This window comes from Tamandua tetradactyla, chromosome 23, assembly GCF_023851605.1.
Source record: "Tamandua tetradactyla isolate mTamTet1 chromosome 23, mTamTet1.pri, whole genome shotgun sequence".
Lineage (NCBI taxonomy): Eukaryota > Metazoa > Chordata > Mammalia > Pilosa > Myrmecophagidae > Tamandua > Tamandua tetradactyla.
In genome coordinates this window covers 54,679,708-54,693,154 of record NC_135349.1, presented here as the reverse complement: position 1 = coordinate 54,693,154, position 13,447 = coordinate 54,679,708, and the positions used below count along the sequence as shown (strand labels likewise).

At 58.4% G+C, this 13,447-nt stretch overlaps 1 protein-coding gene across 1 annotated transcript; it reads right to left on the bottom strand.

The window, feature by feature from the left end:
* Positions 1 to 5,180: 5,180 nt before the first annotated feature.
* Positions 5,181 to 6,955, bottom strand: ZG16B (zymogen granule protein 16B). Its single transcript, XM_077140343.1, has 3 exons — positions 6,779 to 6,955; positions 6,477 to 6,582; positions 5,181 to 5,623 (listed from the first exon to the last, which is right to left on the bottom strand). The coding sequence occupies exons 1-3, from the start codon at positions 6,837 to 6,839 to the stop codon at positions 5,272 to 5,274; spliced, it is 519 nt and encodes a 172-aa protein (XP_076996458.1). The 5' UTR covers positions 6,840 to 6,955; the 3' UTR covers positions 5,181 to 5,271.
* Between the last annotated feature and the right edge of the window lie 6,492 nt (positions 6,956 to 13,447).

Below are 13,447 nucleotides of genomic sequence, written 5' to 3'. Positions count from 1 at the left end.
CATCCACCATCCTCCATCCATCCATCCACCATCCACCATCCATCCACCATCCTTCCACCATCCATCCACCATCCACCATCCATCCACCATCCACCATCCACCATCCATCCACCATCCACCATCCATCCACCATCCATCCATCCACCATCCATCCACCATCCACCATCCACCATCCATCCATTCACCATCCATCCACCATCCACCATCCACCATCCACCATCCATCCACCATCCTCCACCATCCATCCACCATCCACCATCCATCCACCATCCACCATCCACCATCCATCCACCATCCACCATCCATCCACCATCCATCCATCCACCATCCATCCACCATCCACCATCCATCCTCCATCCATCCATCCACCATCCACCATCCATCCACCATCCACCATCCACCATCCACCATCCATCCACCATCCTCCATCAATCCATCCAAAATCCACCATCCATCCACCATCCACCATCCACCATCCGCCATCCATCCATTCACCATCCATCCACCATCCACCATCCTTCCACCATCCTTCCACCATCCACCATCCATCCACCATCCTTCCACCATCCATCCATCCATCCACCATCCTTCCACCATCCACCATCCATCCATTCACCATCCATCCACCATCCACCATCCACCATCCATCCATTCACCATCCATCCACCATCCACCATCCACCATCCATCCATTCACCATCCATCCACCATCCACCATCCACCATCCACCATCCATCCTCCACCATCCATCCACCATCCACCATCCATCCATCCATCCACTATCCATCCACCATCCTCCATCCATCCATCCACCATCCACCATCCGTCCACCATCCATCCATCCACCATCCATCCACCATCCACCATCCATCCTCCATCCATCCATCCACCATCCACCATCCATCCTCCATCCATCCACCCACCATCCTTCCACCATCCATCATCCATCCACCATCCTTCCACCATCCATCCACCATCCACCATCCACCATCCACCATCCATCCATTCACCATCCATCCACCATCCACCATCCACCATCCATCCACCATCCTCCACCATCCATCCACCATCCACCATCCACCATCCATCCACCATCCTCCACCATCCATCCGCTATCCACCATCCATCCATCCATCCACCATCCATCCACCATCCTCCATCCATCCATCCACCATCCACCATCCATCCACCATCCTTCCACCATCCATCCACCATCCACCATCCATCCACCATCCATCCTCCATCCATCCATCCACCATCCACCATCCATCCACCATCCTTCCACCATCCATCCACCATCCACCATCCATCCACCATCCACCATCCATCCACCATCCACCATCCATCCACCATCCTTCCACCATCCATCCACCATCCACCATCCACCATCCATCCACCATCCACCATCCACCATCCTTCCATCCATCATCTGTCCCCTCCTTCCAGGAAAAAGGTTCAGGGCTCACAGGAGACCTGCCAGCACAAATAGGCAAAGCACATCAATGAATCAGGAGCTTCCAGGAACAGCTCCTGCCCTAGCTACCCCTGTCCTCAGCTGCCAAGGTGGTTTTCTCAAAACCCCTGTGTCTGTCTTCTCTCATAGCCTCTTGAGTGTGTGTGAGTCACTCTGGGCAGTTTTTCTTCCTGGATCCCTTCTCTTATCCCAGAGACACTCTTTCCTCCCTAAAGTCTACTGCAATGGCCCTGATGTTCTATTTATCAACCTTAAACCTTTTATATGTCTAACTGTATTTTAAAATACTAGAAGCAGAAACATCAAAATGCAAATGTTGAGTATTCTGAGGCTTCTGTTTAATAAGTTATATTTCCTAAAATTCTGCAGTACACACATATGACTTTTTGTAATAGGAAGAGTAATATTTTAAAATTTCATTGCATAGAGGATTAGATTTCATTTTCTACATCTCTCCTTCTTCCACTCCACCAAAACTTCCTTTTCTATTTTGCCAACTTTTGAGCATTTGAAATGTTTTTTACCCTGTTCACTGAAGGACCTTTATGGGGGAGGGGGGCGGGGTGAAATCCCGTAGGCTGGGAATGCAGGGAGAGTACGGGGTGGGGGCCTGGGGCAGGACGTTTTCTTGGCAGCCCCCGCTCCCCCTTGGCTGGCCCTTGGCATGAGACGTGTGCCTCCCCCGCCTTTATTTACAGTCACCCGGTCACGTTCGCTGACCCTTTCCCCAGACCAGCTCCCGGTCACCACCAGGCCCTTCCTGACAGCTGGCCGCCCCGGGCTGGTGCTGCCACTCTTGGGACCCCCGCTTCTCTGACCTGCTTTTCCTTCAATACAAAGCCCCCCGCTAGGGATGCAGGGCTGGTGGAGGGAGGGGGGCATCCGCAGGGTCGTGGGGCTCAGGGACCCCAGGCGGCTGAGAGTGCCTCTCGGGGCCCTGGGTCTGCCCCCCACATGTCCCGACCCAGGAGGTCCCCCCAGCGGGCCCTGGCCTTTGCACCGCAGGTCCCTCCAGCTTCACACTGGCACTGCCTCCCTCTCGGCTCCCCTCCCAGCCTCCCCCGTCGCCAGGGCTGGGGTGGTAGGGGGGGATGGGGAGCAAAGGGCCCAACAGTGAGGCTCTGGAGAGGGGCTTCCTTCAGTTCACAGAGGAGCAGCTGCACATGTCAGGGGCACGCTGACATCCGGGTTCCCCTGGCACCCGGAAAGGCATGTGGCACCGTCTGATGTCTTTGGTCCCGAGGCCGAGCTGAGCTGCCTGAGCTGGCCCCACCCCGCAGGGCCCCGGGCTCCCTGTTGCAGCTGCAAGCAGTGGTCTGGGACGTCCCCCTGGATCCCCCGGGCACAGATGCTGCATCAGCAGATCAGCCGCATGGAGAATGCTTGTAGCTTCCTTCTAGTTGGCAGCGGCACCTCCACTCCTGCAGCAGCACAAACGTCCGCCCAGCCAGACCTTCCTGGGGCTCCTTGGAGAAAGCCAGGGGAGCTGCTGGAGCCCAGGAGCCAGAGAGGTGGGTGCTGTGGCCAGTGGCTCCTGACAGCTCTCGTCTGGTTTCCAGCCTTTTGGGGGCACGGCCACCCCAAAAACACGACCTTCTCTTGCCCTCCTGGGGTCATTCCAGGTCCTCAGGACAACCCCCCCCCCACCGCCACCGTCCTCTCCAGGCCTCCCTGTGCACCAGCAGGGGGACCGCCGCAGAGCCCCAGCCTGGCCTGCTCTTCGCCCCCCCCAGGGCCCTCATCCCCCCCACAAAGCATGCACTTGAGCCCCACGGAGAGGCTCAAGACCCCCCGAAAACCCCAGACCAGCAATTCTCAAACGTTTTGGCCTCAGGACCCTTTTACACTCTTAAAATTGATTGAGGCCCCCCAAAGAGCTTAGGCTTATGTGTTACATCTACAACAGTTACCAGATGGAGAAATAACACAGAAACATCTCCTCTTTCTTGTTTGTTAAAGTATTATCACAGACAGTAAACTCCGCCAATTTGAAGAGAGTGGTTGATATACTTTGATAAGAATTGGTATAAAATTAAAAAGAATAAATAAATACATTTTAAAAACTGGTATAAAATTGTGCAACCACCTTCACAATGAAAATGTAGAGAAACTCCCCCATAACTGCATTGGTCTGCAGCCGTTATGAGCCCCAGAAAAGCCTTTTAACCACCGCTCCGGGGCTGGCCTGCTGTCAGGGACCTTGGCTTAGGTTATGGGCCCGGAGACGTGGTCCAGCCTTTTCCAGCTGGATCTTAGTCCTTAAAGAAGCTCACGGATGACCGAGAAAGAAAACACCCCAGGAGGAGCTAAAGGGGAAAGAAACACAGAAGGTCATTTCAGAGAGAGCTTGAGATCCGAGTCAGGAGAGAAGGCCAGCAGACGTCGCCTTCCCACACCACTGGGGAGCCCCGGATGCCAGCAGCCCCTCCTCAGAGAAGGTAGCTTCCTCTTGATGCCTTAAAATGTGGACGTTTTCATGGACTTAAAACTGTGCATTTGCCTAACATGCCCTCTCTGGTGTATTGCATTCCGGCAGCTTCAGCAAATGTGGTTCCGCGCCACCCCCCCCCCCCGGCCCCCGGCTCCCACCGCTCTGCTTTAGGCACTAGAGATTCGTCTTTGCTAGAATGTCACATCCATGCAGGCGTGTGTGTGTTTCTCGGGGCTGGCCTCCTTCGCTCCACGGAAGGCATTTGGGACCTGCCCAGGTGGTGGTGGAACTGGGAACTCGCGCCTCCACGTGGCCACCTGGGGTCATCTGCAGCCACTGACCCGCTGGAGGATATTCCGGCTCTTTCCACATTTTGTCCATTATGCGTGATGCTGTGCACACTCGCAGACACACTTTAGCGTGCACGCAGGTTTCCATTTGCCTTGGCCAGGTACAAGGGAGTGGAGTTGCTGGGGTGTGTTGAAAATGGCACCATAGGAGGCTCGGGGAACGCAGCCCACGCAAGCCCAGCTTCCGTTACCTGCCGGTGCCGTGGTGTTTTCACCCGGCCTGTGGCCTCCCAGCACGCATGAGAAAACAAGAAAGAGGCCAATCCCACGTTGGTGTTATCAGGCCCATAATTTTGACTCACAGACCCCCTGGAGGGGCTTGGGGCCCCGGACCACAGTTGAGAGGCGCTCGTGCCTCTGCCCGCGTTGTTCTCTCCCCACCCACCCCTCCTCCCGGCCGGTTCTTGCTCATCCCCTCAGACTTCGCTCAGTTGATGCCTCCTCCCGGAAGGCCTCCCTGAAGCACACACCACCTACTCCACCTCTGGGCAGGCGCCCTCCCACAATGCCCCACACGGGACGCCCAGCCTCTCCTTCTCTGTGCCCAGTGAGAGCCTGGCCCAGAAGAGGACTTGGCAAGCGTTTGCAGAGCAAACGAATGCGTGGTGACGCCCCAGAGTGCGCCCCTGAGGCCCTAGGCCCCCTCGGAGAAGCTGGGATTGGAGTTCGGCAGGAGGAGCCTGCAGGGGTGGGGGGGCAGGCTGGGTCCTGCAGCAGGGACAGGGCAGGGGGGTCTTGGAGCCAGGGCCCCTCAAGGATTCCGGGAGGACCCCAGGGTCTGGACAGGCAGGTCCCCGTCCCCAGTAGGACCGCCAGGACCCCACTGTGCAGCTCATGGCTGTCCCCTCCCCGGGGGCTTCACCCTCCACGAGCTCAGAAGGCTTTGGCCCCACCCCAGCCCCCAAGGACCACACCTAGGCCCACTGTTTCTGCAGACGCTTGATTTATTGATGGGCTCGGTTCCGGGGTGCAACTCGGTTACCCCAGCCCCGTCAGTCCAGCACTGCACAGGTGGCCTCAGGGGTTCGTGTTTTCTGTCCCCGTTGTTGGCTGCGGAGACGTGGGCTCCAGTAATGGGTAATCCCAGCGGAAGCCAAGGCCCGAGATGCCGAGGGCCTTACACTGGCCGAACAGGCCCGTGACCACCTGTCCGTTCCTGCTGGGGGAGGCCGAGAACCCCTGGCCGCCGTCGCTGCCAAACATGGCCGTGCGCCCAAAGCTAGTGCTCAGTATCAAGTACCGCAGGAACAGCCGGTAGGTGCCGTAGGCGCTCACGAAGTCCTCACCCGGCCACAGGAGGAACTCCTGGTACTTGTCGCACGGGACGCAGTACTTAGCGCTCCAGGTGGAGCCGAACTTTAACTGAAAGCTGGCGGAGAGACAGAGCTTTGGGGCCTGGGAGGCGGGGTGCCCAGCGCTCCGGGGTCCCGCAGCCCTCCCCAGAGCCCCACCCACGGCGGGGTACAGGCCTGTCCAAGCGATGTGGCCCCCGGCTGAGGTTTGGGTTCTTGAGACAAACACAGGACGCCCAAAACCCTGCCCAGCTGCTTCTGGGCAATTTGCCCAGCCCCTCTCGGCCCTCCCCATCCCTTCCTTCGTCTGCGAAGTGGGGGTGACTGCTGAGAGGTTTACAGAAATCACCCAGAAAGAGAACCCGGCTCAGGGCCAGGCCAAGTCCGTGTTTGCTGGCGTCACTCTGGGGCTCGGGGCTGGGGAGTAGCCACCCAGCACTGTCCCTTTGGTCTGCGGCTATTCTTCCCCATTGTCTCTCCCAGGTCTCCAGGACTCCATAAAAGCAAAAACCCACTCCCCACCCTCGGCCAACAGCAAAGGCACCACCCCCAGCATCAGGAGAACACCCTGTGCTTTCTGCTTCTGCACACTTCTGATGGCTTTTTGTTTGCTCAGTGGTCCACTCTGACCCTTGGATCCTCTCCTAGTTGGCCCTAACCTGGATAGACCTTCTCCCAATTTTCCATGAGACTGAGAGGCCGTTTGTGGAGTTGATTTGAAAGGAGAAGGCAGACAGAAAGAACTAGGGGCTGTTAAGGGAGGGGGAGGCTGGTAGGGGGAAAGGAACAACTTTGAAAGGGGGTGGCCGTGGCACTGTGACTCTGCGGGATCAGTCTCTAAGAGTCACTGGGAGCCAGACAAGGATGTTGGAGACCGTGGGTGGCATGGGGGCACGGTGACAGGGCTGCCCGACCCCACACCCCACTCACCTTTTAATCAGTCCAAACACACTCACACACACTCGAATGCCTGTGACATCATTTTCATTGTCTTCAGAGGTGCTGAAATACTTGCCTCCTCCTAAGCCAAACATCTCTAGAGAGAGGGAGGAAGTGGGGGGGAGAGCCCCAGGTTCTGCCTCAGTTGCCTATGCCCAGGACGCGGCGTCCTGGCCCGGTGCCTAGAGTCAGTCTGGGGCAAGGACTAGGGGTGTGACCCTATGTCTCCAGGACAGAGGAGGTGAGAGGGGCCCAAGGGACTGGGCTGGAGGGAACAGCCCCAGCAGACTTACGCTGTGCCCGGCAGACAGAGCCCCCCAGGAGCGCGAGGGGCAGCAGCAGCAGCAGCAGCATGGCTGTGGACGGCGGGTCCCGGGGCACGGGCGAGGAGAGGGACGGCAAGGGTGCGGGACCTCGTGGGAGCAGGGCACCCGCCGCGCCTGGCAGAAGGGGCTCGTACTGGGAGCCCTGGCCGGGCCCTTTATAACCCCCGGGACCCGCGGGCTCCTGTCCAGGAGGAAGATACAAGGGGAACCCCCAGAGCCGCGGGGGGAGGCCCCCGGATTTGCAGTGTTTGCCATTTGGGCCCCAGAGCCTACACAAACAGAGCCCGCCACAGGCAATTCCCTGTCACCTCTGGGCGCTCCCGTCGGCAGCTGGATGTGACCTTGACTTCATGAGGGGGGCGCAGGGGTGCAGGGAGGTTTGCTCAGAGCCCTCCCCCAGCTCGGCCAGCAGGCAGGTGCCTGCCGCGTGGAGGGGGGTTGCAGGAGGGACCCGAGGGGCTCCCGCTTCGTGCAGATCCGAGTCCAGGGCCTCATCTGGGCACAGGCAGCGGCCAGTGTCAGGGGCAGGGGGGGGTTCTGGACCCCATGCCGAGCTCCCTGGGCACCCTCACCAGCTGGAGCAGCGGGTCCAGGCTGTGGGTGGCCAGCACCCAGGGAAGAGAAGCCCCGATACTGCCCCGCGGCTCTGACACGTGGGAAGCACCTACAGTGCCGGGCCTGGGCCTCTGGGGCGCCCAGCTGGGGCAGGCAGGCACCAAAGCCTTTTTCCGTTGTTGTTTTATTTGACGGAACTAAATTTTATTCATCCTCTGAGGGATGTTTGTCTAGACATGATTCCAAGTTCCGATTTTAAAGAGGGAGGCTTCTCAGTGCTGCGTCCCTAACCCGGCGCCATTCCCCGGACCGGCTTCCAGGCCCGGAGGCCCAGGCACGCCCCGGCACATGCAGCCTTCGCGGGGGTCGGGGTGCCAGCGGTGGGACCCCAGGCCTTTCCCGCAGGCGCTGGGACTGGGGCTCAGGGCTCTCCAGGATCCTGCCTCAGCTCCTGCCATTTCCTCCTGTGCTCGCAGGGGAGCTCTGCTGCAGGGGGGAGGGGGATCTGCGGCCTCTGCAGTGGGGGGTGGGGGGCGGTGGGGGGAGCTCCTCCAGGCCAGGGCAGTGAGACCCAGACCCGCCTCCTCTGGAAGGCAGTGGGGAGCTCCTCCCGGACGGGGTTCCAGGTGGGCCTGCTGGGGCGGTGCCCTGCACACATGCCCTGCCCGGCCCCTCTCCTCCCTCCTCAGCCTGCAGGGGGGGCAGGGGGGCACCATCTCACCCCGAGGCCTAGAGGACCTAACACCACCCATTCAGGAAGGAGCACGGGTCTGGAAAGGGTAGGAAAGGTGGGGGTGGATAACAAGGGAGAAAGACCATCCAATCGAGGTGGGCACGGGGGGCCGAGGGCCGTGGGGAGGGTCTCAGGGACCCCGGATGCAGTGGGCACCCTGATGGGCTAAAAGCATGGCTGCCCACAGGACCCACCCGCTCCTCGCCCTCAGGGGTTGAGGCAGGGGCTTCACTCGGTGGTTCTGGGCCCAGGTGTGGGGCTGACCTCAGCCTCAGCCCCGCCTCCCCTGGCTTAGGCCTGTGGCTGGGGCAGGCGCCCTCCCCCCTGTGCTTGGTGGATGCACCTGCAGATATGGGCAAATGACAGCACTGCTAGCTGTGGGGAGGGTCCACGAGGTTCTTTCATGACTGGTGGGCGTGTGCCAAGGTCCTTCGAAATCACAGAAGCTCAGGAAGCACAGGCGTGTCCGTTAGGGGCAGCTGATGAAACTGCCCGGTGGAATACTACGCAGGTGGAAAGAAGGCAATGGAGAGAAAAGGCCGGTGTGGACGAGTGAGTCTAGAGCACTCTGTCTGCGTTAGGAGCAGAAGGGGCTTGGGGAGGTGGGCATCTGCTCGGTGCGGGGAGAGCCTGGCCCAGGCACTGGGGTCAGAGGCCAGGGGTCCCCAGGCCAATTCCACCTGCTGGCGGCCTGTGCGTGCATAGTCCAGCTTTTCACATCTGTAAATGGTTGGAAATAAAGATCAAAAGAAGAAGTCAGGGCGCATGACAATGACAAATTCAAACATTGGTGTCCAGAGCTAAGTGTGGCCGTCGTGGGACCAGGTGACCCTTGGGGGATCCCCCATCCATCTGTGACTCTGTCCATGGGGCTGGGCTGTGGGGTGAGGCGCGGGGGCCCCATCAGCGCGCAGCCTGGAGCCCGAGCGATGCCCCCTTTCCTGACCCGGTCGCTGTCCTCCTGGTGTGACTGACCCCATGGTGCAGAGGCCCGCGAGTCCCTCCTGGCACCCCCAGGCCTGTGAGGGCAGTGGGGGGCTGGGTCGGGGAGGTAAGACGCCCCCCTGTCCTCCCCGCCCTCCGGGCCCCAGAGGAGCCTCCGGAGGCGGAAGCGCGCACTTGTGTTCAGTCCCAGCCCAGCCCCGGGGCCCTTCGGCAGGTTTTGCTGCTGGTCCAGGCACCACCTTCCCTGCGCCAGGCTGGCAGGGGTGGGCACCCTCAGGAGGATCCATGGGGGGAGGAGACAGCTCCCCACCTGGCCCAGCGCGGGACGTGCCCAAAGGCGCACAAGGGTATATTTACGCAGTGTGCGGGCACGGCTGCTCGGGTGTATGCTCACACGCACGCGTGCATGCATACACACACCAGCACACCCCCAAGCCCACGCCTGTCCAGGTTACCTGCCCACAGGCACAGACGCCCCGGCCCCGCCCCACCCCTGCTGGCGCCAGCGCCGGCTCCGAGCCCTTGCGGGGGGTTGGGGGGAGGGAATGTCTACACTGGGCCCTTTGTCCCACAGGAGCGGGGTGCCAAGCTCACGGCACAGAGGGACCCTCCGCGGCCAGCCCCAGGCCTCAGGCCGCCAGGAAGTCTGAACAATGGGGCCTTCTCCTCCCGCAGGGGCGGGCCCTGGCTGGCCCACAGCCCGAGTCCTCCAGGCTTCCAGGAGGGGGTTGGCAGGACCCCCTCTGGGCGGATGCAGGGCAGCCAGGACGGCTCAGAGCTGCCCGGGCCTCCCTGGAGGGGGTGGGGGGTAGGTGGGTCTGCGGGGAACCCGCAGCCCCCCTTGGAGGCTGGACCCGTGTCCTGGCTTGGGGCAGCGGCAGGCCTGGGGCACAGTGGGGAGCTGGCTCTTCCATGCGGGTCTCCTGGACGGGGAGGCGGGAGCACCAGGGAGGGGGCATCTCCACCAGGCGAGGCCCCGACGTGCGCCCTTGGGACTTGGCTACCAGGTGAGGGCCCTCCCTGAAGGCGAAGTCACTGGGGGGCCGGGGGGGGCTGTTCAACCTTACATTCCTGAAACACTCCAGTCTCCCCATTCACTCATTCAAGCTCACCCTGGGTGCTCTGCTAAGCGCTTCATCTACGCTGTTCTCCCGGGAAACTTTCATGGGAAAACAAGGACACCCCACCACTCATTTGCCTAATCGTCTATGCAATTAAAATCCCATTAGTACAAGTGGGAACAGAAGATGACCTATGCGGGACAGGCAGGAGGTGGCATTTCCAGGCTCTGATGCCCGAGGCTGCCCTGAGGCTTGGAGCTGGCACCTGCCCCAGACCTGCCCGGGCCCCCGCCTTCCTCTCTGAGGCCGGGAGCTGCCCCCCACGACTGCGTCTGCTGGCGAGTCCTGACTCCCTTGCTGGGTGCCTGTCCCTGACCGTTTCCAGCTTGGCGCTGCCCTCCTGGTAAATCCCCCTCACCTGGGCGTCCTGGGTGCCCATCTGGACCCATCTCACCCGGGCCCCTCTCATCCTCACCCAGCCCCGGCTTCGGCTGTACGCGGGGCCCCAGCACACCCGCCAGGAGGGGCAGTGAGTGTGGCGCAGGACACAGTGTGTGGCCCATTAGCCATCAGTTTTGAGGGTATCGGTGCATTTTATTGAGGCCCCCACTCCTTAGTGGCATCAGGCCCTGGAGCAACATCTAACCGGTTTTTGAACTTGGGGTTCATCTCCTTCCCAGGAATGGGGGAGCCCCAGGGGTGCGGGCTGCTGGGGACCGGTGCCCTGCAGGACACGTCCAGGGCACCCCTCCTGCAGGGTGGGGTCTGCAGCCCCCCAGTCCCCCCAGCTTATCCACAGTGCACAGGCCGTGGACCAACAGGGCGGAAGGTGAGGCCAGGCGCCTTTCGGTTTCCCCCCGATATTTTACTGCAAACAATTTTCAAACTTTCAGCAAAATTGAAAGATGTTTGCAGGGAACAGCCATGCACCCACCACCCAGCTTCTCCAGTTCTCAAGATTTTCCTGTGTGTGTGTCACGGCCCTTCCCTCCCTCTCTCCATCGTATTTTTTGTTTGTATTTTTCTCCATTTTTTGTTTTGTTTTTGAGGCATATCAGTTAGTTCTGAACATCAGTGCACCCCCACTAAGCCCGTCAGCAAGCATGGCATTAAACTAGAATTTAATATTCATTTAGAGTTTTATTTTTTCCCTTCTGAAGTAAAATTTGCCTATAGCAAAATCTCAGCAGCGAAGTGCATATTCATTTTTTTCTTTTTTTTTCTTTTTGGCATGCCGTATGGTGAGGGTCACATTTCATTCTCCTCTGGGCGAATGGCCCGTATTTGCAGCACCAGTTGTTGAATGTTTATCTTAGTTTTTTGAGGGGCGCATGGGCTGGAACCCAACCGGGTCTCCCGCATGGCAGGTGAGAATTCACTGGGTTTAGACAGATGCAGCTGTGCCACCCAGGCTCCTTTTAGGGTGTGGGATATGGGGTGACGGTCACCCCCGGAAGCTGCCCTCTGCCCGGCCCGGGCTGACCTGCACCCCACACAGTGCTCAACCCAGTGGGCTCCGGTTCCCCGCCCTCTGGGGGATATCCAGCCAGCCTCGTTCTCCCACAGGAACTGGGGGGCACCCACGGGACACCTGCTGGCTCCCTCTGCTCCCGGGCTGGGGGGCTGGGAGTTCACGAGGTGGCCACGCGGCTGCGTCTCATCCGCCCAGGCCGGGGTCCCTCCCTCACCAGCAGAGTGAACCAGAGGTTGTCAGAGCAGGTCCCTTGGGTGACCTGCATTTCCACGTCCCTGCTTCTTGGTAAACCCCTAAGGACCCCCGGCCTTTCCCCGGCTTGCCCGGCGCAGGACCCCCCAGCGTCAGCAGCACCCCATGGCAGGCGAGGACCGAAGGGCCCGGATTCCCCCCAGGGCCGCGCATCCACCCCGGAAGGGGGGCCGGGCCAGGTTCGGGGGACCCAGGAGAGGAGACCCTGGGACCAGCATCTCACAATGGTGACCTTCTCCCAAAAGAGGGCTCCCCGTGGCAAAAGAAGTTGGGGGACGGGTGTCCGCTGTATTCCCGCTTAGAGATTCACGCGCCTTTTAGTATATTAAAGTCACTGAGAAGTCCCGCATGGCAGAAACCAGTTGTGTTTTCCCCAAAGTTGGCAGTCGCAGGACCCTGAGAAGCACCGTTCCTCGGAACGCACGCTGGCAAGTGTGGGGAAGAACCTCCAAGATCCGCAGGAGAAGGAAAACACTGGGTCGACTTATTCTTTAGAGAGAGAAACACAAAGACCTGTCTATGCACCAACTTTTAAAAAAGCAACGTGGGGAAGGCACCACGGTAGCCAGGAATAATACATGTCTAATCCCGCTCTGCGCTGCGGCGTGGAAAGGGCTGGAGCTCAGGGGAGCAGAGAAAGGGAAGGAGGAAAGACTAAGAGAAAGAGGCAGAGGCCTAAAGCAACTCACCGGTCCTTTATGTCAAAACAGGAAAATCTTTCAAAGCTACAGACAAGATCCCTTGATGATATGGCTTGTTATTGAAATGTCTTCATATCTGCCAAGTTTGGAGCCCAAACGGTAACCTCTCCATTCTCTCCCACTCCTGCTGACATCCATTAAAGATTCCCCACACAATTTTTGCTGGGCTTAGAATTTTTTCCAACTTTGCCTATAAATTGCTGGTGGGGTAGGCGGGAAATGCAGGTACTTCTTTTTTTTAAATTTATTTATTAATTAAAAATATTAACAAACCAAATAAAACTTCAACATATATAATCAGTAATTCACAATATCATCACTTAGTTGCATATTCATCATTTCTTAGAACATTTGCATTAATTCAGAAAAAGAAATAAAAAGACAATAGAAAAAGAAATAAAATGAACAGAAAAGAAAAAAAAAAAGATTATGCCTACTATACCCCTTACCCCGCTTTCATTGATCACTAGTGAAATGCAGGTACTTCTGGTCAGAAAATAGAGCCTGACCCAAAGCGGGTTATGGAGGGCAGGCTGCATTGACCGTGCCGGGGCGGGAGTTGAGGTCCAGCCGTCCACACTGCAGGAAGGATCCAACCCGGTTCTCAGGTAGGGCATCCCGCTGGGCACACTTTGTGGCTTAAAACTGACCCAGCAGGCTCACCGGGCTACAAGCATAATACACAAAGATTATGTTTTTATATACCAGCAGAAAACAATAGGAAAATTAAATTTTTAAAAATTCCCTTTAGAATAGCATAAAAAGACATAAGAATAACCTTTTCCAAAAGCTGTGTAAGAGCTCTACACTGCAAACTACAAAACATTGCTGAGATAAATTACAGAATACCCAAATAAATGGAAAAACATGCCATATTCGTGGATAGAAAGATTCAGTACTGTGAAAATGTCAACC